At 52.1% G+C, this 25,412-nt stretch overlaps 1 protein-coding gene across 9 annotated transcripts; it reads left to right on the top strand.

The window, feature by feature from the left end:
• The first annotated feature begins 257 nt into the window (after window positions 1-257).
• LOC102746179 (solute carrier family 2, facilitated glucose transporter member 5) lies at window positions 258-25,140 on the top strand. Of its 9 annotated transcripts, XM_006734667.3 has the most exons (13): window positions 258-388; window positions 6,792-6,882; window positions 10,620-10,718; window positions 11,303-11,463; window positions 13,588-13,712; window positions 17,615-17,767; window positions 19,938-20,063; window positions 20,163-20,350; window positions 20,475-20,585; window positions 20,909-21,010; window positions 21,346-21,421; window positions 21,888-22,015; window positions 22,109-25,140. In XM_006734667.3, exons 2-13 carry the CDS (start codon window positions 6,850-6,852, stop codon window positions 22,331-22,333), a joined length of 1,527 nt encoding a protein of 508 aa, XP_006734730.2. In that variant the 5' UTR covers window positions 258-388; window positions 6,792-6,849; the 3' UTR covers window positions 22,334-25,140. The 9 variants fall into 9 exon arrangements, with proteins under 9 accessions (XP_006734730.2, XP_030885426.1, XP_081673578.1 ...); XM_081817452.1 differs by lacking the exon at window positions 258-388 and having other exon boundaries at window positions 6,326-6,882; window positions 20,163-20,296; XM_031029563.2 differs by lacking the exon at window positions 258-388 and having other exon boundaries at window positions 6,337-6,882; window positions 22,181-25,140.
• The last annotated feature ends 272 nt before the right edge of the window (window positions 25,141-25,412 follow it).

The raw sequence follows: 25,412 nt of genomic DNA, 5'->3' as shown, positions 1-25,412 counted from the left end.
ATTCCTTTTTATAGCTGCATAATTCATTGTGTGATTAGGTCACTATTTGCTTATCCATTCATCCATTGATGGACATTTGGGCTGATTCCACCTTCTGGCTATGGTGAATAGTGTTGCTATGAACATGTGTATACATACATTGCCTTGAGTACCTGCTTTTAATTCTTTTGGGTATGTATCTAGGAGTCGAATTGCCGAGTCATAAAGTAATCCTGTGTTTAACTTCTTTTCTGTTTTTGTACCATTTTGCATTCCCACCAGCAACGTTCCAAGCCTTCCAGTTTCTCCACAGCCTGGCCTACAACACGAATGAAACTTGAGGACGCTATGCTGAGTGCAATAAGCCAGTCACAAAAAGACAGATACTGTATGATTCCACTTATACGAGGTAACTAAAGTAGGCAGGTTCATCGAAACAAAAAGGTGAGAGCTGGGTGGAGGGAGAAATGGAGAGTTGCCCTACAGCAGACATAGAGCCTTAGTCTTACAAAGTGAGAAATTCCAGATCACTTGCCCAACAGCGTGGATGTCCTGAACACTAATGAACTGAATACTAAAAATAGGAAGCTTTGTTGTGTTTTTTATGACAGTTCAAAACAAAGAGCTGTCTACCTAAGGTAATGTATAACCGACGGAGGGCACTTGGCTCCCCGAGGAGCCTCGTGACCCCCTGGCTTTCACGCTTTCTGTCCATGGTTCTTGGGGGACACACCTGTTTGTGCATGTGCACCCTGATAAGCAAGGTCAAATTCCGTTCTTGGTAAGAACAGGGGAACCTTGTAAAGTCTCTGAAGTTGACTCACCAGGCGTGTCAGAGCGTGATGGGCAGCCTCCCTGCCTTGAGGATGCCTGACAGCATCTTGAGCCGGATTCAATGTCAGAACTCCTAGTTGGCCTAAGGAGCAAGAACGTTAACTCGGATCAGGTATGTTTTCTCTGCTGAGTTGAGTTCCGATGGCCAGATGGCAGGCCTAGATGGCGTGTGGTTGGCCCCACTGAGCACAAGGCTTTGAAAAGTCTTATGTCAACAGACCGGACCCCCTCCACCTCCCCTCACTGCACCAGGAGCACGGCCTCTGCAAAGCCAGTGTGCAAGGCACACCTGGATGGCTGGATGCATGCTAGGACCTGTTCATTACTCCTTCTTTACCTAAACCTGGAATGGAGATGGCCCATCCCCTTCCTGCCCCTCCGTCTAATCCAGCAATCCCACGTGGCACACGACACCTGGGTAGGCGGCCTCAGTCTGTGCCCCCTGAGGCACATGCAGACATTTCTGCTATGGCACCATTCACGTGTTCCTAGGGAACCCCATGTTCTACTGTGTGGCACACAAAAATAACAGGGCTTCCGGGGGGAAAAAGGGTTAGGGCAGCCCCACTCAAATCCCATGCAACTTTTTAAGCTGAACACAAAACCAAATCCAGTCCTCATGAAAACAGCAGCCTGGGCGCGTGGGTGGCTCAGTTGGTTACGCGTCTGCCTTCAGGCACAGGTCGTGATCTCAGGATCCCGGGATCAGAGTCCCTCATCGGGCTCCTTGCTCAGCAGGGAGATTGCTTCTCCCTCTGCCTGCCGCTCCCCCTGCTTGTGCTCTCTCTCTCTCTGTCAAATAAATAAAATAGTAAAACAACAACAACAAAAACACAGCAGCCTGGGTAAATCTCCACCAACGTTTGAGCCCAGCATTACAGGGGTTCAGTTTCTCCCTTACGACGAAGCTCACTTCCAGGAGAGAGCTGTTTCATCAATTTAAAATCTGATTTTGGCTGTTGTCAATTAAAACAGATATATATGAATGAAAATGTCTTCACAGCTTCTAAATGGGTTAGAGTCCCTCCGTTTTCTTGCATGTATTTTTCTTACATGTGAAGGCCAGGTGGGCGGTCCAGGGCTGGGATAGCACCCCACAGGGTAAGGAACCCAAGCTCCTACCAGCTTGTGGCTTTGTCCTTTGTGGCCTCAATCCTGGGGTCCAAGCAGGTGGCATCTGCATTCCAGGCAGCAGGAGAGAGAAAGGGACAGAGAAGAGAGCAAGGTTCCCAGGAGCCTTATATGCATTATACAGAGCTTTGTCGTCTGTCCACTCCAACTGCAAGGGCCATAAGGAAACACAGTCTTTATTTGGGGCAGCCAGAGGTCCTTCCCCAAATTCTATTACTGTTGAAGAGGGACTGAGCAAATTGATTTGGGGACGGGTTGAGAGAGCTATAGCAGCAGTCTGTTCAAAAGAGGCCCATGGCAAAACTTTAAGATTCCAGAACATTCCTAGTAGAGGTGAGACCAGCAAGTGACCCAAAGTCCCGATGTCTTTGTCTGGTCTCAAAACAGCCCAGGGATTTGCCAGCCTGCCTTCTGGTGCTAATTCAACATTTTACATTTTTGTTGAATTTTCCTATATAAACTTGTAATTCTGAAAAGCTTCATTTTCAGAAAGATCGTTTTGATTCTTTATTACAACCATAATACAGAAGTCCTCTTATTTCCCCTCCCCTCGTCCTGTCAGTCACCAAGTTTTGTCAGTTTTACAGCTAAAATTATTTCTCGGATGAATTGACTAATCTCTTCTGCCGCCCTCCACTAGGCCACCACCACCCTCCATGGGTCGTACAGCAAAGGAACTGCTCCTTCTCCTCTTCCCCAAATCCATGGATCTCTTGTTCCCTCCACAGTTCTCCTCAAGGTAGCCACCGTGAACTTGGAAAAACACAAATCTGATCACTTGCAAAACTCTTAACGCCTTCTCTCTGCTCCTAGGACAAAAATCGAGCTTCTTCACGGGCATGGTCTACAAGTACTAAATCTAGCCTGGCCCTGCCTACCCCACCAGCTTCCTCCCTCCGCTCCTCCTCTCTGCTTTGTGCTCCTCAGACACACTGACCTTGCAATTTCTTGATGGCATCACGCTCCGACCACAGGCCTTGGCACATACTGTTCCTGTCTGGAAGCTCTCTCCACCACCCCCTCCCCACTCACCCTCTTTGCCTGGGTAAGCTCTTTTCCTCCTTCCTTTCTGTCTCGGCTCAAGCTCATATTTTTAGGATCACTTTCCCTGACCAGCCTTCCACCCTCATCTTTAGAGCTCTTTTATAGTTAAAAATTCATCAAAGCATTTACTTGACTAAACTTGTGTCCCCAACTAGCGTCTAAGGCAGAAGGCAGTTTTTATTTTTGAACCCTGTTGCATTCCGCCTCTTGTACAGCAGTAGGCTCAGTAAATACAGATGTGGGGGCACCAGGGTGGCTCAGTCGGTTAAGCATCTGCCTCTTGATTTCGGCTCAGGTCATGATCTCAGGCTCTTGAGATCGAGCCCCGCATCAGGCTCTGTACTCAGTGGGGAGTCTGCTTGAGATTCTCTCTCCCTCGGCCCCCCCCCCACTTGCACTCTCTCTCTCTAAAATAAATCTTTTTAAAAAAATAAAATAAATAAAATGTAAATATAAAATATATGCTAGGGTTGGGCGTCTGAGTGGCTTAGTCGTTAAACGTCTGCCTTCGGCTTAGGTCATGATCCCAGAGTCCTGGGATCGAGTCCCGCATCGGGCCCCCTGCTCAGTGGGAAGCCTGCTTCTCTCTCTCCCACTCCCCTTGCTTGTGTTCCTGCTCTCGCTGTCTCTGTCTTTGTCAAATAAATAAATAAAATCTTTAAAAATAAATAAAATAAAATATATGCTGGGGTCAAAATCACCTGTGATCTCACATCCCAGAATAATCACTGTTGTCAGATTCTGATAAGTCTTCTAAAATTGTGTACTAACATATTTACATTTTATGTTAGTAATAACACTTTGGCTGTTGAGATCTAAGACCCAAATCCTCATGCCAGGGTCCCTAGCCAGCACTTCCTGCATGGTGAGAGGTTACGGAGGACCTAATACATGGTCCTCCTTGGGTCCTTCTCTCCCTCAATGATAAAATCCTAATAAAATTTCCCTGTGATGACCCAAACTGTATGAAAGGTGGGAAGAGCGTCACGAGTGCCCTGCCAGGACCAAGTATGGCTCTGTAACTGTCCACTTTCCCTTTAAAAGGGATTCCTTGGCTCTCGGTAGAGGTAGTTTCAAAACACATGCAGTTTCTTGGAAATACTTGTACATGATCCTGGGACAGACCTCAGCCTGTCCTTGGGTCGATCAGTGCCGTTCATTAGTGTCATTTTAAACTACAAGGCGAAAATAGGCTTCAGATGGCAGGTTCTTCTCCTAGTCCAGACTGGGGCTGGGCGGGGAGGGCAAGGCCCAGAGGCCGGAGTCTGAGACCCCCCACCCCACTCAGAGACCACTTACAGGGGTGGGGTGCAGGCCACACACCCCAAATCAGCCTGCCAGGGGTGTGCTTCCAACCGGCGGGCCGTTCCCCCATCTGAACGCCCAGATCCCCTGAGCCCAATGGCCCCTCCATGGGCCCAGTGGCCACCGGAGACCCCAGGCTGCTGGGCCGGGTCCCCAGGCTGGGAGGGACCGAGCAGGGACACACAGCACCTGCAGGGGGTGCAGCCCCGAGCCCTTGGGCGCGTTCCTGGGTGCTCCCAGGGGCAGGCGCCCAGCCGAGGGACTGGAGCCACTGGGCCCGTGGTGGGTCTGCACTCCTTGGCTGGCCACGCGGGGGCACCGGTGACACACGGCCGTGCCCGCAAAGCCTGGATCCCACAGGAGGCAGGTAGGGCCTCGCTCGGGCTGGGGAGGTCAGACGCTGGGCAGGGAGTCCCCCGTCCACCCCCAACCCCTCCCCAAGCACACAGGAGGCCAGGGGTGGGTGGGCCTGAGCATGACTCAGGACTGCCAGCTGAGGCCGGTTCTTTTTGTTTGCACAATCTGTGTCCTTCCCTTTACTCCCTACCCCCCACCCCAACTAAAGTACATTTTTTTTTTAAAGATTTTATTTATTTATTTGAGAGAGAGAGAATGAGAGACAGAGAGCACGAGAGGGAAGAGGGTCAGAGGGAGAAGCAGACCCCCCGCTGAGCAGGGAGCCGGATGCGGGACTCGATCCTGGGACTCCAGGATCATGACCTGAGCCGAAGGCAGTCGCTTAACCAACTGAGCCACCCAGGCGCCCCTAAAGTACATTTTCTTTGGAGAATTCTTCACAACTCTTTGAAATAATCGGGAACCTCTGGTCTTGCCAAACCTTCATTGGGCATCATGCTGTGACACAGAAGGAAAGGACAGGGAACGAGCTGGTGGGGAAAAATGGTCAATCCTCCCTTGTGAGGGGGGCATGGGGGCCCTCAACACACATACAGAGGCTCTCTGTCACCCTCCTCACAGTCTCCTGGTCACAATTCCCAAGCTTGCTACTATTATAGGAACGGTGCCCAGCACATGGTGGGCTCCCAGTTAACTGTTTATTTGGGAAAGGGGGGTGGGGTGCCTGGGTGGTTCAGCGGGTTAAGCGTCTGCCTTCGGCTCAGGTGATGATCCCAGAGTCCTGGAATCGAGCCCCGCGTCGGGTTCCCTGCTCGGCAGAGAGCCTGCTTCTCCCTCTGCTGCTCCCCTTGCTTGTGCTCTCTCTCTCTCTGACACATAAATAAAATCTTAAAAAAAAATATTTGGGAAGGAGGGAGAGGAATGGCTGAATGAATTGGATTTGTGCCGCAGCAAGTAAAACAGGAAATATATCCCATAAAGAGGAAAGCCTGTGGGCCTTGTGGGACTCCGCTCTGGATCTTGGCCCCTTGAGCTCATGTGCCCCATGGCGGATGGACGCGTGCTGAGCGCAGGAGGCGGGCTGTGGCCTGTTCACGCACGGCGGACCCAGGCCAGCAGCAGCCGTCACTCACTTTCCCTGCCCTGTAGATAAAGGCACCTGAACTATTTATTGCCTTCGCAGTAGTGGTGGTTACACATAAAGTCGCATCTTTAGGCCCCTCAGTTCCTCACAAAGGAAAAAAAAAAGCCAAACCTCTCTGAGCAAGTGTGGCATGGTTATTTGAGGAAAAGCTGACTCTCTGAGAGACTGGCTGCAGGCTTCCTGGCAGGGACCACTTCTTTTTTTTTTTAAGATTTTATTTATTTGCGAGAGAGAGAATGAGAGACAGGGAGCATGAGAGGGAGGAGGGTCAGAGGGAGAAGCAGACTCCCTGCAGAGCAGGGAGCCCGATGCGGGACTCGATCCCGGGACTCCAGGATCATGACCTGAGCCAAAGGCAGTCGCTTAATGACTGAGCCACCCAGGTGCCCCTTCAGGGATCTTTTTAAGGAAAGTTTTTTTTTTTTAAAGATTTTATTTATTTATGTGAGAGAGAGAATGAGATAGAGATAGAGAGCATGAGAGGGGGGAGGGTCAGAGGGAGAAGCAGACTCCTTGCCGAGCAGGGAGCCCGACGCGGGACTCGATCCCAGGACCCCGGGATCATGACCTGAGCCGAAGGCAGTCGCTTAACCAACTGAGCCTCCCAGGCGCCCTGGCAGGGACCACTTCTGAGAAACCTCTGGTGACCCTGACTCTTGGCCTTGCGTTACCTGGTGTAATGTGGGGCCAGAGGCTTTTCGTGTGTCTGTGTCGGAAATAACTCTTGCAGCCACTCATCACGAGCCTGCCTAGTGAAGGGTCTCGAAGTGAGCAGACGTCACGGACTGTCCCAGTCAGGAGGGTGCCGTGCCTGCAGGCCTGGGGGGGGCGCCCGCTCACTGAGCTAAACCCCAGACTTTGAATTTAAGAGACGTGCAAGAAGACACACCTCTGGACTCCTGAAGGGTTATGCCTTCTGGGGCTGGCTACAGAAACGCTATTGGCTGTTCCTCGGAGTGGCCAAAGTACAGCCCGAATGTCTCCCCTCTCCCTTCAGTGCATTTGTTATCTTGGCTGAAAGGCGTTCGGCAGCAGTCCGCTCGCGCAGACCAAAGATGGAGCAACAGAATCCGACCAAGAAGGAAGGGGTAAGTGGGCCTCCCAGGGAAAGAAGGAGCATGGAGCGGCCTGCCGTCAAGGCCTGCTCAGGATTGCTGGGGTGGGGGTGGGGGGCATTCCTGGGGGGCATTCTGGGGAGCTCTGTGCAGGGGAACGGATCACCTCCCTTCCTTTGGAGGGAACCTCAGAGTTCACTTTGACAGGGACTAAAGGACAGATTTATTTTTGTTTTTTTAAGATTATTTATTTATTTATTTGTCAGAGAGACAGAACACAAGCAGGGGGAGAGGCAGGCAGAGGGAGAAGCAGGCTCCCCGCCGAGCAAGGAGCCCGATGCGGGACTCGATCCCAGGACCCTGGGATCATGACCTGAGCCGAAGGCAGCCGCGTAACCGACTGAGCCACCCAGGCGTCCTAAAGGACAGATTTAGGGGACATTTCGATTTTAGAGATTGGTCGGGGATCATTTGTTTTGATTTGGGCTTCCGAACATTTTCATTCGTTTTTTCCGCAAGTCACATGGCTAGGCCGGCGTGGAAAGAAGGTGGACGCAGAAAAGACTGTGCAAGACTCGAATCTAATTCACGTCTGTAGCGGAGATTCCCACCCTTTCAGATGAGAGAGGCTCCCCTGTTTTTGAGACAGATTTTTCTGGACCTCTTCCCTCCTACCCCACTCCCCTCACTCATAGAATTTCAGCTGTGCTTTGAGAGTCTCTTGATTGAGGAAAATGCATAATGACAGATCATATGAATTTATTATGAACACTGGTAAGGAATTTGCATTTTATGCATCGCAACCACATTTGCTTATATTTGTGGAGGCAGAGGTACATATTTGTGCAGATTATTAAACAGCTATTTAACTGTTCTGTGCCTCAGCTTTCTCATCTGTAAAATGGGAATAATAACCATACCACCTCATAGGGCTGCTGGACCAGTTAAATGAGATGATGCATGTAAATGACCTGGCCCCTAGTGGGTCCCCCATAAATGTTATTACTTTTGCTCATCCTTCAGAGCAGGACGTGAATGACATTTGGGGCCAGATGATTCTTTGCAATGGGGGACTGGCGTTCTCGTCCTGCGAGAATTAGAGTTTTCGAGGTTACTGAGCACCCTCACGTGGATCCTGTTTGACTCTCGTGACAACTAAGAAAGTGTGAGACCACTCAAGTGTTAACCCCTCTATTTTATAGAAAAGGGGCCGTGAGGTGACAAGAACTTAGGGGCTTGGGGGTCAGGAAAGACCTTCATGGGGTCTGTGCCCTCTCTTCAAAGAGGAATACCCTGGCCAACTGTTCCCCGGGTGAGGCTGCAGGAGAACAGAAATGCCCCCACGTGGTGATCCCCGAAAAGAAGCAATATATTTTGAGAGGACATGATTAAAATGGTCACATGCAGGAGGTCTGGGCTGATTCTAGCTACCTGCCCCCTAGATTCTCCAAGGAAAGAAGCCTGTCCTTCAGTGGCAGGTGGGTTGCAGGCTTTCCCTTCCTGGCTGCCTGAGGCCAGACCTGCCCCTTTGAACAAAAGCCAGGACACGTGCTGGACTTCCTGGGATACATGAAGACAAAATGGTTCCCTTGGTGGCTGCTTGTAAGAATCTGCAGATTCCTGAGTGAAGCCCAGGGGGGATTTCGGAGCCGAGGAAAAGTGGAAGGGCCCGGGAAGCCTGCAGAGAGCTGGGGCTGTGTGGACTGATGGAAGGGGCCCTTGCTCTCTGTCCCCCCATTGGCTGTGTGATCGTGGTCTTACTGGCCTTTGTGTTCCTCATACATAAAGAGAAAAGACCAGAATCTGACCAATGTGCATCAAGGATTTTTCTGCCGAGAAAAAGGCCTCTTGGCCTGGAGGGGGGAAAATGAGCCAAGTGTTTTAGAAAATGAAGACATAATTTTGGGGGATGCCTTCACCAACAATACACCTAGCATCATGGGAAAAGTAACTTCCCTGCTGGTGCGATCGCTGTTGATGATGATGAGAGCAAGCCTGTGCTCACTCGAAGGCTGGTGTGGCTCCAAGTGTTTTTCATGTATGAACTCATTCATTCTTCACCTCAGTCCTATGAAGGAGGGAGCACCGTCCCTGTTTTACAGGGGAAGGAGCTGAGACATAGAAAAGTTCCGTAACCGGCCCAAGGCCACACAGCCAGTGACAGGAGAGAAGGATCCGATTCCAGGCTCTTGGGCTGCACCCCCTGCCCCCCCCCCGGCCATGCTGGAAACCCCCGCAGCCACAAGACAAGGCACCTCTCCCATCCTTCAGCAGCACCTAGGCCTCCCTTTCTGTTTGTGAACTTCGGGATCGATTGTGTGAGAAAGTGACTCCAAGAGTTAATAATTCATAAGAACTAACTTTTCTGGAGATATTTGCGTTCTCCTGGGAGATTCCGGACAGCGGGAATGGATCTAGGAAGCAGATTCCCAAAGGGAGCCGTCTGGGGGCAGGGCTCCCTTCCCAGCAGCCTTGAATCGCATCCAGTTGGAACACGGGCCCTGAACGTGGCTATTTTACTAAGTCTCAAAATGTGTTCGGCGTTAGGAAACAGGAAGCCAGTTTACTGTGGGCATAAGGAACATGTGGTTTCTCCCAAAAGCATAGCTGAGTCACGGCTCCCCTTGGCCTCTGAGGAGACACCCCACCCCCTTCATGTCTGAAGGCCACTTGTCATTTTTACAAGCTGCTGGGAGACTAGGGCCCCTTCCCCCTCGTGCCCTAATCCAGCCCAGTACTAGATCTTTTTCTTTTTCCCTCCTGGAAAGCCTACAAAGAAGGAAGGAAGGAACGAACGAACGAACGAACGAACGAAGGAAGGCAGGCAGGCTCAGTCTAAGTGTCTCCCTTCGGCTCAGGTCATGATCTGAGGGTCCTGGGATCGAGTCCCGCATCGGGCTCCCGGCTCGGTGGGGAGCCTGCTTCTCCCTCTGTTGCTCCCCCTGCTTGTGCTCTCTGTCTCTCTCTCCGACAAATAAATAAAATCTTAAAAAAAAAAAAGAAAGAAAAAGAAAAGAAATCCGTAGATTCTAAGAGAAAAGCTTTGTTCACTTTTATTTTTCTCCAGCTTTTCATGACTTTACTAACGACTTCCCTCTTGTCATTAAATAAGTGTTCGGTTTCCTCCTGTGTCAAAAGGGGTTATGATCACAGAACACACGTGTTTGAGTCCCCAGAAACCTGTATTTAAATATTTTCTCGCCGTGCCTGTTACAGCAAAAGTCTGGAGGCTAAAGGAAGTTAATCAGTGGCCATAAATAAACAATTACAGTTGTTCACATTTTCTCCTCTGATTTTTAGGGGAGTTTGTGTTTGAGGCAGGATTTGAGCGTGTTTGCTACCGTCAGCAAATACTGCCCCGTGGTAGGAATGTTAGTGAAGTATTTTGCGCGTTGGGTAGTGTTGGAGAAGGTGAGCCTTCTGTGTCTTTCTGACCCAGCGGTTCTCAGGGGCAGCTGCCTCCCCCAACCAGGGGGACATTTAGCAATGGCTGGAGACACCTGAGTTGTCACGGGTAGGGGACGGGTGGCCCTACGGTGCATCCAGGAGAGCCCCCAGAGCAAAGAATTATTTAGCCCTAAGTGCTGTGGTTCACGGAACCTTTCTACCAGGTTAGGTGGGTAGAGGTAGGTTTCAAGACAGGGAGCAGTCGAAAGATGACGAATCTTCAGATTCTCTTGCGTCCTTCGATAAGACTTCAGGGTAAATCCGGAGTTCCCTTGAACCGCAGCTGCTTCCTATGACTTAAGCCAGGATTTCTCCTCCCACAGAGGCTTACACTCATACTTTTACTGGCAACGCTGATAGCCGCATTTGGGTCATCCTTCCAGTATGGGTATAATGTGGCCGCCGTTAACTCCCCTGCCGAGGTAGGTCACTGGGGTGAGTGAGACGCAGCCCCCAACCAACGTGGCGGGGGGGCTGGAGCAGCCTGTGCCCGGACATGGCCACCTGGGTGGTGGTACGTGCACACTGGGGCGCACAGTGGGTCCTCAGGTCACGGGAGAGGGAAGTACGCGCGAGACACACAGCACAGACCCAAGGGAATGACTTGCGGGCACAAGGCCATGGGGGTGAACCCGCTCCCCCGGCCTCAGCTTCTCATGGGGAGCCAAGCCTGGCTGTGCACACGGGGGCTGGTGCGGGTGAGGGCTCTGGTCTTTTGCAGCCCTGCACTCTCCAGAGGAGTCTGGAGGGTCAGGGGTCATCCAAAGGCCTGGAGGACTGGAGTTAGCAACGTCCTGGGCAGGGTGCCTATCAGAGGCCTGGCAGCTCCCCAGGTGGGTGCTCCTGCTAGCTGCTAGTCATACCACTCTGTCCCTTCTCCCTTCCACTTACAAGTGTCACTGTCTGTGTGCCCAGGTCGTCCATCGGGGGGCCTAACAGCTCACGGTGTTCTTTCTGCAAAACCAGGTCAAGTTACTTTGGTGCTCTCTTCCGCTTTGTTCTCCAGCTCATGAAAGCATTTTATAATGAGACCTACTATGAACGCAACAATAACTACATAAATGAGTTTTCCTTGACATTGCTGTGGTCTGTTTCTGTGTCCATGTTCCCCTTTGGAGGCTTCATCGGCTCCCTCATGGTTGGCCCCTTGGTGAATAAACTTGGCAGGTAAGGCAAGCTAAATTTCCAGCTCCTGAAAATCCTAGACCCCGACCATTTCAAACCTAGGCTTAAAGCTGAAGTTGTTTTTTTTTGTTGTTGTTGGTAAAACTAGGTAATAACTATTGTGATGATTTCTGTTTTCTAATACGATCTTAAAGAGACCAGATGCTGACCAAGTGTCTGGGGATGAGGCAGGGTCTCAGAGCTAGAGGTGGGTATGGTGGGTCTCGGGCTCTGGGGGCAGGCCAGAAAGAGCAGAGCATACTTCACAAGTCAGGACTCGCTCCCTCTATGTTCTCTTGCCTTACACGTATATTCCTTACCAAAACCAAAACAAGTTCTCTCCTCTCTCTCTCTCTTTTTTTTTCTCTTTGCTTTTTAAGAGTCAAACACCAGATAACAGGGCCACAATGTCAGTCCCAACGTAGATCATAGCACAGCGTTCTTGAACTCTGCCTCCCAAACAAACACAAACTCACTGCTCTGTTCTTTTACTTTGAGATCGAGTAATAGGCAGAATTTAACCCAAATTAAATTCCTAGAAAACTCTGAAATGGCTGAGATTAATGTCAGGCACTCCAGGGTGAAACCGCGTGGTCCCGGGGCAACTCTCACTATGAGTGTTGTGAATGCCAAGGGCAGAGCTTTTATCTTTGCCCCTAATTCTAGAAACATTAGAGATTATGTATTTGATTCCAAAAAAGGTCCTTAAGACATCACACTCCCTCCTGTAAATTCCATGGGCATGAGAGAGCGGCCTTGGTATGAGCGGTATTTAAGAGCTCCTCCCCACCAGCCCCTTCCCTTGACGAACGAGCACACGGAGTCTAGGTAAGGTCAAATCGTCTTCTCGGCCACAGATGTCATTAGCTCGAGAGTCAAGGCCAGAACCCAGCGCCTTCTCCAGTATTTTTCAAAAAAGAGTCTGAGATTAGAAACATACAACCTCTGCTTTGGGATCTAAGATCCTGAGGTCTTCCTGGGAGGTTGGTGTTGAACTCAGCAGTTTTCTCTGCCGGCCAGAACATCAATCAAGTCACAGATCTGCAGGCCAGGTCTCCTTGAGTAAAGGACTTTGGTCCACGTTGGTCCATTTGGTCCACAGATGGAGTAGACAGTTGCTTGTCCAGCTGTCTGCTTGAGAATGTGATAAAAATGCTATTCAGCTGTTTGTGGTTTTCTTAAAGTTCTGTTCCTTATACAACAGTAGCAACTAACAATTTATTGATGGGTTCCTATGTGCCAGGCTCTATCCCGAACTTGGGCTTTTAGGGTTTTTAGGGGTTTTTTTTAGGGTTTTTAATTCCCCCAATCCATACAACAGCCCCATTCCCTTTTTCAAAATGGGAAAACAGCACAGAGAGATGCTGTCACTTAGCCAAGATTATACAGTTGGGAGGAAATTCCATCTCTGAGCCTTCCAAGCAATACTGTTTTATCAGGCAAGTATCTTCTCTATCTGTTGCTTTATTGCTTAATCACACACATAGTATCTTTTTCATACAAGATATTTACATGTTCATGTGGTCAGATTTAACTCTCATTTATGGTTTTTGCTTTTTGTGTCTGAAGGCAGCCTTCCCCACCTACCTGGAGTCACAAGGGCAGTCTTCTATAATTTAAAAAATAATGTTACAATTTTGTTTTTCCCAGGCAGATCTGGCATTTTATTTTGTATGGCGTTTTAACATTGAAAGGATTTTCTATATGCTGTTGAATTCAATCTGCTAATATTTCATGTACGATTTTTCCATCTATGTGATATCAGTGAAGTTGGCCCTATACATTTCTTCTAATGTCCTTACCTGATCTGGTTTCAAGATTCCACTAACATCATGTGAGTTGGTGATTTCAAAAAACCCTTGAGTGTATCCTAGTATGCAGCTCTTTCCCTCTGCTCCCCACCACCGATGCACTCTGCACCGTGGTCATTTCCCACTGTGGCTCCCACCAGGCTGTGCACTTGACCCCTATCACCAGGCTGTGCACTTGACCCCTATCAGCCTACCATCACAGACAGTGGAAGCAGCAGCAAAGCCCGCTGCTGTAACTGGCCAGAACTTGGTGAACATCTGTTAAATGAACACGTGAATCCTTCGCCCAGACTAACTGACATTTCGTCCTCTGCAGGAAAGGGACTTTGCTCTTCAACAACATCTTCTCCATTGTCCCCGCGATCTTAATGGGGTGCAGTGAGGTTGCCCGGTCGTTTGAGATGATCATTGTGTCCAGACTTCTGGTGGGAATATGTGCAGGTAAATGATGCTACGCTGTGCTACCTACCGCTCTGTAATTTAGGATAATAGGGGAGGAGGGGCAGGCACCAGGGTCTGGACCATCCTGGGGCCGCTGAAGCACGCAGACGCAGTGAGCCTGCACCTGCCTCTGTCCTGAACTAGACCCTGGAGCCCACGCTTTAGTCTCAGGTGCGTTCAGGGGCAGAGCGTCCCTGTGCCGCTTCCCACAAAGAGAGCCCTTGCGTGAAAGACAGAAATACAGAATCCTGTGCAGAGGTGCGCTTCCGTCTGGTCCTTTATCTTCGTGTTTTCTCAACTGCAGGCGGGCCAGTGGGTGGGCGGAGACCCCTGATTAGTGAGCAGCATTTTCTTTTTCTAGACAGAGTAGACCGTGTCGTGGGCAATAAAGATAAGGATTGTCTTCTGGAACTTTTGCTTCGGTTATTGATACGTGTATGAAAATCAGGTTGCAACGTAAAACATGTTTCTGTATTTTTTACTGTGGGCCGTGGTTGAAAAAGCGTGACGAACAATCTAACGGACGAATCCCTCTTAATGAGAGCAGCCTCTCAACTTGTATAGGGGATGTGAAGTTTGCAAAGGGCTCTTCCGGGGGGGTCGTCTTTCACTTCCTCCTCCAGCGGCCACCTGCTGCAGAGAGTAATGACTGGCTGGGGTCTCTCACCCCATAAGCCCTGGAGCTGCTTTGCAAACTCTCCAAAGCTATCCTCAGAGGCCGCGCTTTGGTGGTCGTAGGAAGCTCCCCCATAATTGTTTCAGACCGAAGAGATGGTGTTAAAGCCATGCTTGCGATCTTCCCCCCCGCCCCTGTGACTTGGCATTCTTTCGTAGACTGTATTTCCCAGGGCTGGTGGGGGTGAGCGGGGCGCCCACTCTCGGGGCCGTGCGCCTTCCGGGTGGGCACCCAGGGTAAGCGCCCCCAAAATGCTGCATCCCGGGCACCCTGCCAGCAACCCCGCACCCGGCCCAGGCGGTACCAGCAGCTCTCATTTTCTCCTCCCATCACGGGGCTAGGGATGAATGGAAGACCTGACTGGATGCCAGCAAGCCCCTCAGTGGGCTCTATGGACAGTGGTGGGCATGGCGAGGAGCCTGGTGTTAGGGGAAATGGCGAGGAATTGCGGCGCCAGGGAGAAGAAGAGGAAAATGAGATCCTTGAAGAGAGAAGAGGTCCTGTCAAGGAGAGAGTGATGGGCCCCATGACAAGCTTCCTTCGCACTGCTTTCCCTGAGAGCGCTGGATGGACCTCTGCCTCCTGAGCCCCAAGGGTGCCTGGCCCGTCTCCCTCTGCAGCAGGGCTGGGCTAATGAAACACGGATGATTCCTGGAAGGTGCAGGCAGGCACTTTTCTGTTGACCATCCAACACTTCAGGGTTGGTTCCAACAGGGAAATATTAGGCTCCGATAGATAACAAATCACAAAACCCCCAACCTTTACTCCTAAATAAACATGACTTTCAAGTCAGTGGTTCTCAAACATTCTGGCCTCACTCTTACACTCTTAAAATTATTGAGAGCTCCAAAGAGCTTTTTGCTCATGTGGGTTGTACTGATCAATATTTACCATTTAGAGATTGCAGCCAAGGGGCGCCTGGGTGGCTCAGCTGGTGAAGCATCTGCCTTCGGCTCAGGTCGTGATCCCAGGGTCCTGGGATTGAGCCCCGCATTGGGGGGGTTGTCCCTGCTCAGCGGGGAGTCTACTTCTCCCTCTCCCTCTGCTCTTCCCTGCCCTGTTCATGCTCTCTCTCTCTCAAATAAATTAAAAAAGAAAAAGAAAGAAGAAAGAAAGAAAAAGAAAGAAATTGCAACTAAGAAATGTTCATTTAATTCATTGAAATGGTGACAAGATTACATACATGTGATTCTCTTATGAAAAGAGCTGTATATTCTAGGGGTGCCTGGGTGGCTCAGTTGGTTAAGCGACTGCCTTAGGCTCGGGTCATGATCCTGGAGTCCCGGGATCGAGTCCCGCATCGGGCTCCCTGCTCAGCAGGGAGTCTGCTTCTCCCTCTGATCCTCCCCCTCTCATGCTCTCTGTCTCCCATTCTCTCTCTCAGATAAATAAATAAAAAATCTTTAAAAAAAAAAAAAGCTGTATATTCTAAAACAAAAAGCTTAGTGAGAAGAGTGGCATTGCCTTACATTTTTGCAAATCCCTTTTTAATGTCTGGCTTCAGAGAAGACAGCTGGCTTCTCCAACCTGCTTCTGTGTTCCCCTGGCTGGGGTACCACGTGGCATGTCGCCTCTGGAATGCTCCACTGTGGGCTCAGGAGAGAAGGAGAATGAACAGGGCGCTATCTCAGGATTCTTGGAAAATGCTTTTGATCTCGCAGGCCCCCTGAGAAGGTGTCAGGAGCTCCCTAGGTCCGCAGATCCCTTTTGGATCTCAGGTCATAATCCATTTGCGGTTAATTCTTTCACACGGCTCCTGAAAAAGTCAGGAAGGTGAGTGAGCCAGCAGCATGCTGCTCAGACATCCTAAAAAGGAAGGGAGCAGCTGCTCTGCCAAAAGGGGATACAGGGACCAAGGGGGTGCAGGGACAGACAGTGGGACTTGAGATGCTCAGTTCACTGGCTCACTGCTAGTCAACTCGAGTGGCAGAACACCAAGCACTTTCCCCGAAGGGATTTCAAAGGTAAAAGCCACTTTCTCCGACTCTGTCCGACCAGGCCAGCTGGGATTGCCCAGTGGAGTCGCTTTTAAGTACGAATAGAGATTGCTTCCCACCAGCAAGAAGGGGACCCCGTCTCTTCCCAAACCTCCGATGCTTGCCTCTTCAGTTTTTGTCCCTCATCAAGTGAAGTGCTTACTGCTGAGATGTGGGGTCCCTCCCACCACCCCGAGCCCTGAGTGGTGACCACGGAGCCCGCCCCTCAAGGGCCCCTGCTTCCTCCCAGCCCTTTAGGTGCTAGGCCTGCGGTGTCCCCACACATACCCCACCAGACTTCCCAGGGCTTCTGCAAAGACTGCCCCTCTTTGCTCTGACAACCGGGAAGAACCGGCGTGAATGAGCAGCGAGCCTCTTTTAAAACACTAAGCAGACACCCTTGGGGAGAATCGCCAAGCTTGAACCCTTGGTTCTCAAAAGGTTCCCTCCTATCTGGATGTCATCCAGTACCCACCCGCTGCCACACTGTTCTCCTCGGCCTCCCTGCGGCCGGAGTCCCCTCTCAGACCTGCGTCTCTCCGAGCCCCAGCCTGAGTCCTGACTGGGTGCTCGATACTCGGACTAGTGACGACCCCCCTGACCTCCGTCCAACATTCTCAGCATCTTGTTGGGCTTTTGGGGGAATTAAATGGGATGATCTATGTAGAAAATACTTCCGAGCCTATAAAATTAAGTTCCACCTAATCTTCCTTGTTCCAGTAAGACGAGAAAACTTAAAAGTTTAAATAGTGGACATTCGGAAGTGGTAATTATTCCATAGCATATGTTTACATTTGTAGTGCTTACTGATAAACAGAGCTTCAGCTGTGCATCAGTTGGTTATGTAATACGCCTTCTCAGAAGGCGAAGCTGGTGGGCAGGGGTCCTTGGCACCGTACGAACAGCTTCCCCCAAGGAGCCAGAGAGGAGAAGGTGCCAGGCCACACCTGGGCTTTTCTTCCCTGGCACCAAGCCAGTTAGGAGGGCAACCCAGAGGTCAGGCCGCCCGTGTCCCCCGCCCCCGGTGACATGAGTTGAAAAGCCAGGCTGCTTGGCGATGAACTTCCTTGGCTCAGACTATTATTTCTTTCCTTACAGTTTAAAGGATGAAGAATTAAAAGAGGTGCTTACTCTCGCCGTTTTGAGACCCGATGTGATTGCTGGATAAGAACGAGTGTGTTTGAAGACACAGCTTGTCCCTGTCAGGCTTAATGTTTCCTGATGGTGTTTTTACTTCAATCCCCTGCCAGGTCTGTCTTCCAATGTTGTCCCCATGTACCTGGGGGAGCTGGCCCCCAAAAACCTGAGGGGGGCCCTCGGGGTGGTACCTCAGGTCTTCATCACCATCGGCATCCTCGTGGCTCAGATCTTTGGTCTTCGGAGCCTCCTCGCAAACAAAGAAGGTAAGCCCCGGCCGCCTCCAGACCCCAGGCCTCCCTCTGCTCCGACTGGACGTTTCTGTGAGCTGGTCTTTCCTCTCTGGACGCTCCGAGAGCGTCCCATTCCATAGACCAGGAAAGGGGGGCGCCCCCTGGGGGTCAGGTGGTGAGCCACAGGGCTGGTACCCATTCTAGACCCTGACTCTGGAGCCACACTGCCCTCCTGGAGAACCCAAGCCCAGCACATAGTAGGTGCACAGTAAATGGTAACTGCCACTCCTTCTGCATGAACCCTCCCCCCCTTTCTGGTCTCAGGTCTCGAAAGGGAAATCACCATTAATCGTCACACCAGCCAGAACGTATAATGTGCTTATTGTGGGCCAGGCAGCAAGTCTTTATACTAATTTCATTCAATCCTCCAAGCAACCCTCTAAAGCAGATACTGTTATTATGCCCATTTTACAGATGCAGAACCTGAGGCATAGAGAGGTTGGATAATACGTCCAAGGTCTCCTTAAGATACACATCCCGGTGGTTTGGTCCTAGGTCCATGTTAAGCGGCCACTGTCCCCCTTTCAATCACCCTCATAAGGAGCAGGGACCAGGGGTTCAGGGGCTGAGTTCCTGTCTCCCAGTGATGGCACGTAAATGATCAGCAGGACGCAGGGCAATCTGCAGAGCCCTGGTGTCCGTGATGTGCTTGCTGGTAGGCAGTAGGGAGTGACTGGTTCTGCCCAGCAAGGGGGGCCTCAGAGAGGGCTGAGGGTCTGGACTGGGGGGAACAGGACCAGCGTTCCAGACCTGGGCATGGAGGGCAGAAACGCAGAAGTTTTTTTGTAAGTTCGGGGAACTACAAATGTTGTGTGGACTGCATTTGTCCATCCTTTTTTGAGACTCTTTCACTGTTGGTGCCCTTCCTCTGGGCAGAGTGTGTGGAGGGCAGGGCTTTGGCCTTAGGCATCTCTGAATCTGCAGCACGAGTCCTGGCACATAACAGGTGCTCAAGAACAAGGAAGGAAGGAAACCCAGAAGAGAGTGCTGTGCAGGAGGCAGGCGGTCATGGTGCACAGGACTGAAGAAGTCCGACAATCTTCTTGAAAAGAAGATTGCAGCGGGGTGTCTGGATTTGGCAGTTCGGGGTCTCCAAGAAGAGTTTCCCGGTAGGGGGTGGGGTGGGGGCCCGAGCCAGACGGCAGTGGCCAAAATCGGAGATAGGTCCACACCTGCTGTTGGCTGTGCAGGGCGATGGATTCCGGACCAAGGGAAGCCTGCGTTTGCAGGTGTGTGGGGGTTGGTCCTGGCACCTGCCTCACGACGTGGCCAGTGGGGAAGCGAGTTAACACATGAAGAGCCGTGAGAGCAGATGCCTGGCATGCAGACGTCCGCCGCTGTCACTGAGTGCCAGCCCTAGGAGAAAAGGGGGAGAGGCAGGGCGTTAGCAGCTCCTAGAAGGAGCCTGAGCTACTCATTCACTCATTTGACCATATTTATGGTGCAAAATAACACACAGAAGGAAGACCGCATAAAACATAAACGTACATTCCCTCCACCCGAAATCAAACACCGGTGTTTGGTCTGGACGCCAAACTAGAGCCGTGCCAGGCCCCCCGTAGCCTTCTGCGTGCCCCTCAACCATGGCCTGCCCACCCCCACCGTGCTGACATTTGTCACCCCATCCTTGCGTCTCCCTATAGCTGTTTACCACCTTTTGCAAAGATGGAGTTAATTTTCTGTTTCTGGACTTCATCCGGTTGGACCGCATGGTGTGGGCTACTGCCCCCAGCATTGGGTTTCTGGGACGGGCTCCTGTCGTGGCTTGCTTCCGTCCCAGTGCAGTATAGGATTCTGTTTTGTGAATACCCCATGCTTCCTGTGTCCATTCTACCATCGTGGGCATTTGCCTTGTTGGTCGTTTTCATTTCTATGGTCAGTGCGGCGCAGACCGGTCCAGTTCAGGTGTCCCGGTGGCCCCGGCAGAGTCCTGAGCATGGACGGGGGTCTCCTTAGGATACACATCCCGGTGGTTTGGTCCTAGGTCCATGTTAAGTGGACCAGCTCTGTGTCTGGCTCTTAAGGAAACCAGTCTGGGACAGAGTGGCCGGCTGGGCTCCAAGGGGGCGGGGGGGACTGGAGGGGCAGAAGACAGGTGACTTGGCTGGGGCCGGCTCTCATGTGGGCACTGGCTTGCCTGCAGGCTGGCCGATCCTCCTCGGGCTGACCGGGATCCCGGCGGCCCTGCAGCTCCTGTTCTTGCCCTTCTTCCCCGAGAGCCCCCGGTACCTGCTGATTCAGAAGAAGGAGGAAGTAGCTGCCAGAAATGGTAAAGCTTTACTGTGCTGGGTCAGGGGACGGAGGCCACAGCGTCCTGGCTCCGGGGAGTTGGGGCGCCCTGAGCCGACCCCCTGCTCCCGTCCCTTAGCGCTGAAGAGGCTGCGCGGCTGGGACGACGTGGGCTCGGAGATGGAGGAGATCTGGCAGGAGGACGAGGCCGAGAAGGCCGCGGGCTTCATCTCTGTGCTGAAGCTGTTCAGCATGAGGTCCCTGCGGTGGCAGGTCATCTCCATCATCATCCTCATGGGCGGCCAGCAGCTGTCAGGAGTGAACGCAGTATGGGGACAGTGGGGCCCGGGGGCGCGGCGGGTGGCCGGTGGCTGGTGTCACCGCGGGGGCGGGGGGCCATGTCGCAGGTGTTGTCCCGAGGGCCCCACCAGCCTCTGGGGGTACCTTCCAGATCTACTACTACGCAGACCAGATCTACCTGAGCGCGGGGGTGAACGATCATGACGTCCAGTATGTGACGGTGGGCACGGGGGCTGTCAACGTGCTGATGACCGTCTGTGCCGTGAGTCCGACAGCACCACGCATGGAGGGCATCTTAGGAGTGGGGAGGGGGGTCCTAGCTGAGGACAGGGCTGGAGCTGAGGTGCCTCTTGGTGTCCTCATCTCCAGCCTCTGGGCTCTTGTCAGATGACAATCTATGCACCCCCCCCAAGATGGAGACCCCTGCCCCCGACTCTGGAAGCTTCCACCGTGTGAAGTGGCTCCTCCCCAGTGTCTGACATTTCGGGTTGCAACCTGTGAGGGCAGCTCTAGGCGGGGGTACGCCCCCCTTTTCTGGCGGGGCTCCTGAGCCTCCCTGCTTGTCCTTTGCCCCCTGCCTTCCAGGTGTTTGTGGTGGAGCTCTTGGGGCGGCGGGTCCTACTCCTCCTGGGCTTCTCCGTCTGCTTCACGGCCTGCTGTGTGCTCACGGCTGCTCTGGCCCTGCAGGTGAGGAAGGGGGGGCTGTGTCCTGTCCACCCCCTGCGCCCTTGCCTGCAGTACAAGGAAGAAGACCAGAATGATCTTTTAGCAGCTGCACTGAATCAGATGCCTGGGGACCATCTGCAGCCCCCGTCACCCCCACCCCGTAGCAACCCACTGCCAACTAACGGCCGGTTTTCCGGGGGCATCCGGTTGGTGCTGCCTGTTGGAGGAGCCAGGAGCCCTCCTGCCCCAGCCCTGGCAGAGCGCCTGGCCCTCTGGGGACCTAGGTTCCCAACGTTCCCCATCCCCGGTTGTCCCTGCTTTGCCGGCTGTGATCCCACCCTGTTTTCTCCCCACAGGACACAATATCCTGGATGCCTTATGTCAGCATCACCTGCATCATCTCCTACGTCATAGGACACGCCCTTGGGCCCAGTACGTACCCCAGAGCTGGCTCTATGCTTCCCTGGTCTCCTCTTCGGCACCATCAGCCCTAGAAACCTCTGTTCCCCGGAGAGGCTCCTTGGAGGGCCGGATGCAGCCCCAAAATGGCTTCTCCCCCTACCTTCCTATCGCAAAGGGGTGTGGACAGAGCATAATTAGACTGAAAGCAATAAAGCAGCCTCGACTATGTGGGTTGAAACGGGCTGTGTAGTTGGCGTAGAGATCCTTACGGGTGGTCACAGGCCCCTTTTTGGGACATCACAGGGTGTCCCCTGTGGTGCTCAATTCTTGCTGTTGGCCTCCTCACTGTGCTTTGCCACCAGCCCAGCAGTCCCGGAGACACACTGCCCCTCGGGGCCCCGGCACGGCAGGGGCTCTGGGACCCTTTATGGGCCTGCTGTGCTTCCAGAGAAGGCAGCCCTTCCTCTTCTCCCACTCTGCCCCCCGCCCCGCCCAGGTCCCATCCCCGCGCTACTGATCACGGAGATCTTCCTGCAGTCCTCCCGGCCGTCCGCCTTCATGGTGGGGGGCAGCATCCACTGGCTCTCCAACTTCACCGTGGGCTTGATCTTCCCCTTCATCCAAGTGAGTGCGCCCCGGGGGCCCCGGATGTGCAAATCCTCAAGCGGTAAAGGGAGAACCTTTTCGAGAATGTGAACCCCGATCCCTTTCCCACAGGTGGGCCTCGGACCTTACAGCTTCATCATTTTTGCTGTGATTTGTCTCCTCACCACCGTCTACATCTTCCAGGTTGTCCCTGAGACCAAGGCCAAGACATTCATGGAGATCAATCAGATTTTCACCAAGATGAATAAAGTGTCAGAGGTGCACCCAGAGAAGGAGGAACTAAAGGACTTTCCAGTCTCTGCTTCGGGCACTAACTCGAGCAGAGGAGCCTGTTAAGTGGGTCTGTGTGGAGCTTCCCTCCGGGGCTTGCTTTCTGACCGACAGGTGTCTGTGAACACCCGGAACTAGGACCAGCCCGGTGTGGAACGCAGGCCCCACTGGGACTGTCCAAAGGGCTTCTGTGCTCTCTCCAGACTGACCGACCACCAACCCCGACTCGCTGTGAGCAGGCGCCCCTCACCAAGTGGGTTCGCCGTTGGGTGGCTCCTAATAACACCAGCTCTTACGACAAAAGTCTTTACTACAGCGGCGGGACAGAAGGAACCCCATCTGGCCGGAGAAATGAACTCCTCTGCAATCCCACGGGTCTGCTCGGGACCGGAGGCATTCTTCCTCCTGCCAGATCCATCTCCAGGAATACCAGCCCTGGAATATGTGATGTCCCAAGTAATGATGTCTAAGAACCTGGGGCAGGTCCCTGCGGAGACATCAACGAGTCAGAGATTATTAATCGTGAATTATATTGCTGGAGGACATTGGCATTGCCTCTGTATGCTCAGGAAAACACGTATGATCACTTCTCACCAACACATGCTTCTTTCCTGTGAGCAGGTAGAAGACACGGGGGGGCGGTGCCTGCCTGCTCCTTCAAGCAGTCTGTGTTGGAGCATCAGCCGCTCAAGGGTGCGGGTTTGTCCCGGAATCCCTGCCTAGAACAGGGCCTGGCGTGGAGGAGGTGCTGAGACAGTATTTGCTGGAAGAAGGGGAGCAGCGAGAGATGAGGTGTTCACAGAGTGGTGATTTTTTAAAATTTAAGATTGGGGCTCCTCTGCATGTCTTCAGGTGCATGGTGAACACCGAGGGGCCCTGAAAGTGAGACGGGGAAGGGGGGCCGGGAGGAGGAGGGATGCCCCCCCGCACATATGGCACATACAGCAGAGCTGGGGGCTTTTCTTAAAGACATACGTTCACACATGTGTGTGCGCGCGTGCGTGTGTGTGTGGCAGGAGGGGGGACAGGATGCGAGATCTGCTCCCCGGCATGAAGGAGGCAGAGCCAGGGACAGGGTGGGACAGAGGTAGGATTAGGAGCAGCCTTTGTAGGGGTGGAATGGGGATCCTACAGGTGATTAATTAAATAACTCACAGGAGTAACGAGGGCCCAGAAGTGAAGAGTCCCCTGCTGGGGTTGGGGCACCCTTGACCTCCAAGTGCAGGGACCTGCTGTGCCAAGGGGGCACGGGAACCAGCCGCACACAGCAGGAGCTCTCAACACGGAGGAACGGTCCAGCTGGGATCTCAGAATCCAGGAGGCTGGAGCTCCAGTCCTTGGTCCTGCCACTTCGTGATGGTGTGACATGCACTTTCTGCTCGGCTTTCCTGTATGTTAGTTTCCTCTTCTGTTAGACAGAACTAATAACAAGTGTCTCACATGGTAACGAGGATGAAAAAATATGTTTATGGTGTTTAGATCAGTGGCTGGCATGTATTCTGTACTTAGTTATTTTTAAGAGCTTGAGAATGAGCATTGATCTTGAGGACAAATAAACCCATAGGTAAAAATGCAGCAAGAGACCACTATCCATGTATAACTGGAATTAAGCAATTAAGTAAATGGATGGCAGATGGTGAGAGCCATCTCACTGGTGGAGATAAGCCAAGACAGGGAGCCTGGGATGATCCACGTGGTCCTAGATGAACGTTGGAGATCCTGGTATGAGCTCACATTCAGTTTAATATAAACACAGATAGCTACCTATAGAAATACTGGGGTGCCTGGGGGCTCAGTTGGTTAAGCATCTGACTCTTGATTTGGGCTCAGGTCATGATCTCAGGGTCGTGAGATCGAGCCCTGAGTCGTGGAGCCTGCTTAGGATTCTTTCCCTCTCCCCCTCCCCTACCTCCTCTCTAAGAAAAAGAAACACTTGAGGGCATGTGTATTTCCATGGGTTAGGAAACACAAGAGGGAGGCATGGGACTGGTGCTGGTTGCATGGGAAGGGAGGTGTAGGATCAGGGAAGACCACAGCATCTCCCCCGTGCAGAAGAAGCAGTAGGAAAGGGAAGGATGGACATTCCAGGTGAGAAAAGCACACTGAGGTGTTCAGGGGAACTGTGGGTCGGTCTGAAGTGAAGCCGGGAAGGTGTGGGTCCTTGTGAGCCAAATTGAGTTGGAACTGGGTCCTCAACACAACCTGGGTGATCACTGAGTCTAAGGGAGGACTGTGGCAGTAATAAGGACTGGGGGGGGGAACTTGAGTAGGGGGACCGGTTGGTAAGAAATAAGGGGGGCCCTGCAGAGCCAGCAGAGGTCGGGCCGAGATGTGAGAGAATTCAGAGAGAGACCAGTAGGATTTAAGGACCCGTCGGCCCTCACAGGTGAGGCACCTTGCCGCCTTGCTTGGTTTCCGACAGGCCAGGGGTGGAGGGTGGAGGGGGCGGAGCGGCAGGCTTGGGGAGAAGACAGTAACATTTTTGGACATGTGGAGATGGAGGAGCTCATGAAATATGTAAGAAGTGTCTAGAAGGACATGAGTCACGTGGCTCTGGAGCTCAGGAGAGAGAGACCACATTCACATAACTATTATAGTATATTGGTATAATTGTTGTCTTTTATTGTTAATTTCTTACTGTGCCTAATTTCTAAATCAAACTTGATCACAGGTATGTGTGTATAGGAGAAAAAATAATGTACCCAAGGTTCAGTGCTATCCACAGTTTCGTGGGGCTCTGGGAGGGGATCCCCCATGGATCAGGGGGGACTACTATATTTCTTGCTTCCTCCTTCACGATGCCTGTTTGTCTATTTTATCACGTGACATGTACATGTACGGAACTTCTAAAAAATAAATATGCATACACTGGAGGTTTGTGTTCAAAACTTTGTTACTGATGGAATAGTGCTATGGGAAAGGTTTGGAGACCACTGGGGGCCAAGCTGGCCACAAAGAGAAGCAAAGATGAAGAAGAAAGGACACTTTGGGAGAATTAGAAGGTTGGAGGTTCTTTGGATGCTAACCAAGGTCAGTCAAGGTGAGGGCAGTTAGCAAGTGAGAGAGATGGAGGTGAGAAGGACTGTGGACTCTGTTTGCTCTCAAAGTGCTGAGTATGGGCTGGCAGGGGGGCAGGGGGCATTCA

This window comes from Leptonychotes weddellii, chromosome 4 (assembly GCF_054177405.1).
Source record: "Leptonychotes weddellii isolate Sample4059 chromosome 4, ASM5417740v2, whole genome shotgun sequence".
Taxonomy (NCBI): Eukaryota; Metazoa; Chordata; class Mammalia; order Carnivora; family Phocidae; genus Leptonychotes; species Leptonychotes weddellii.
Note: the sequence above shows the minus strand (reverse complement) of the source record. Positions and strands in the feature narration are given on the sequence as shown.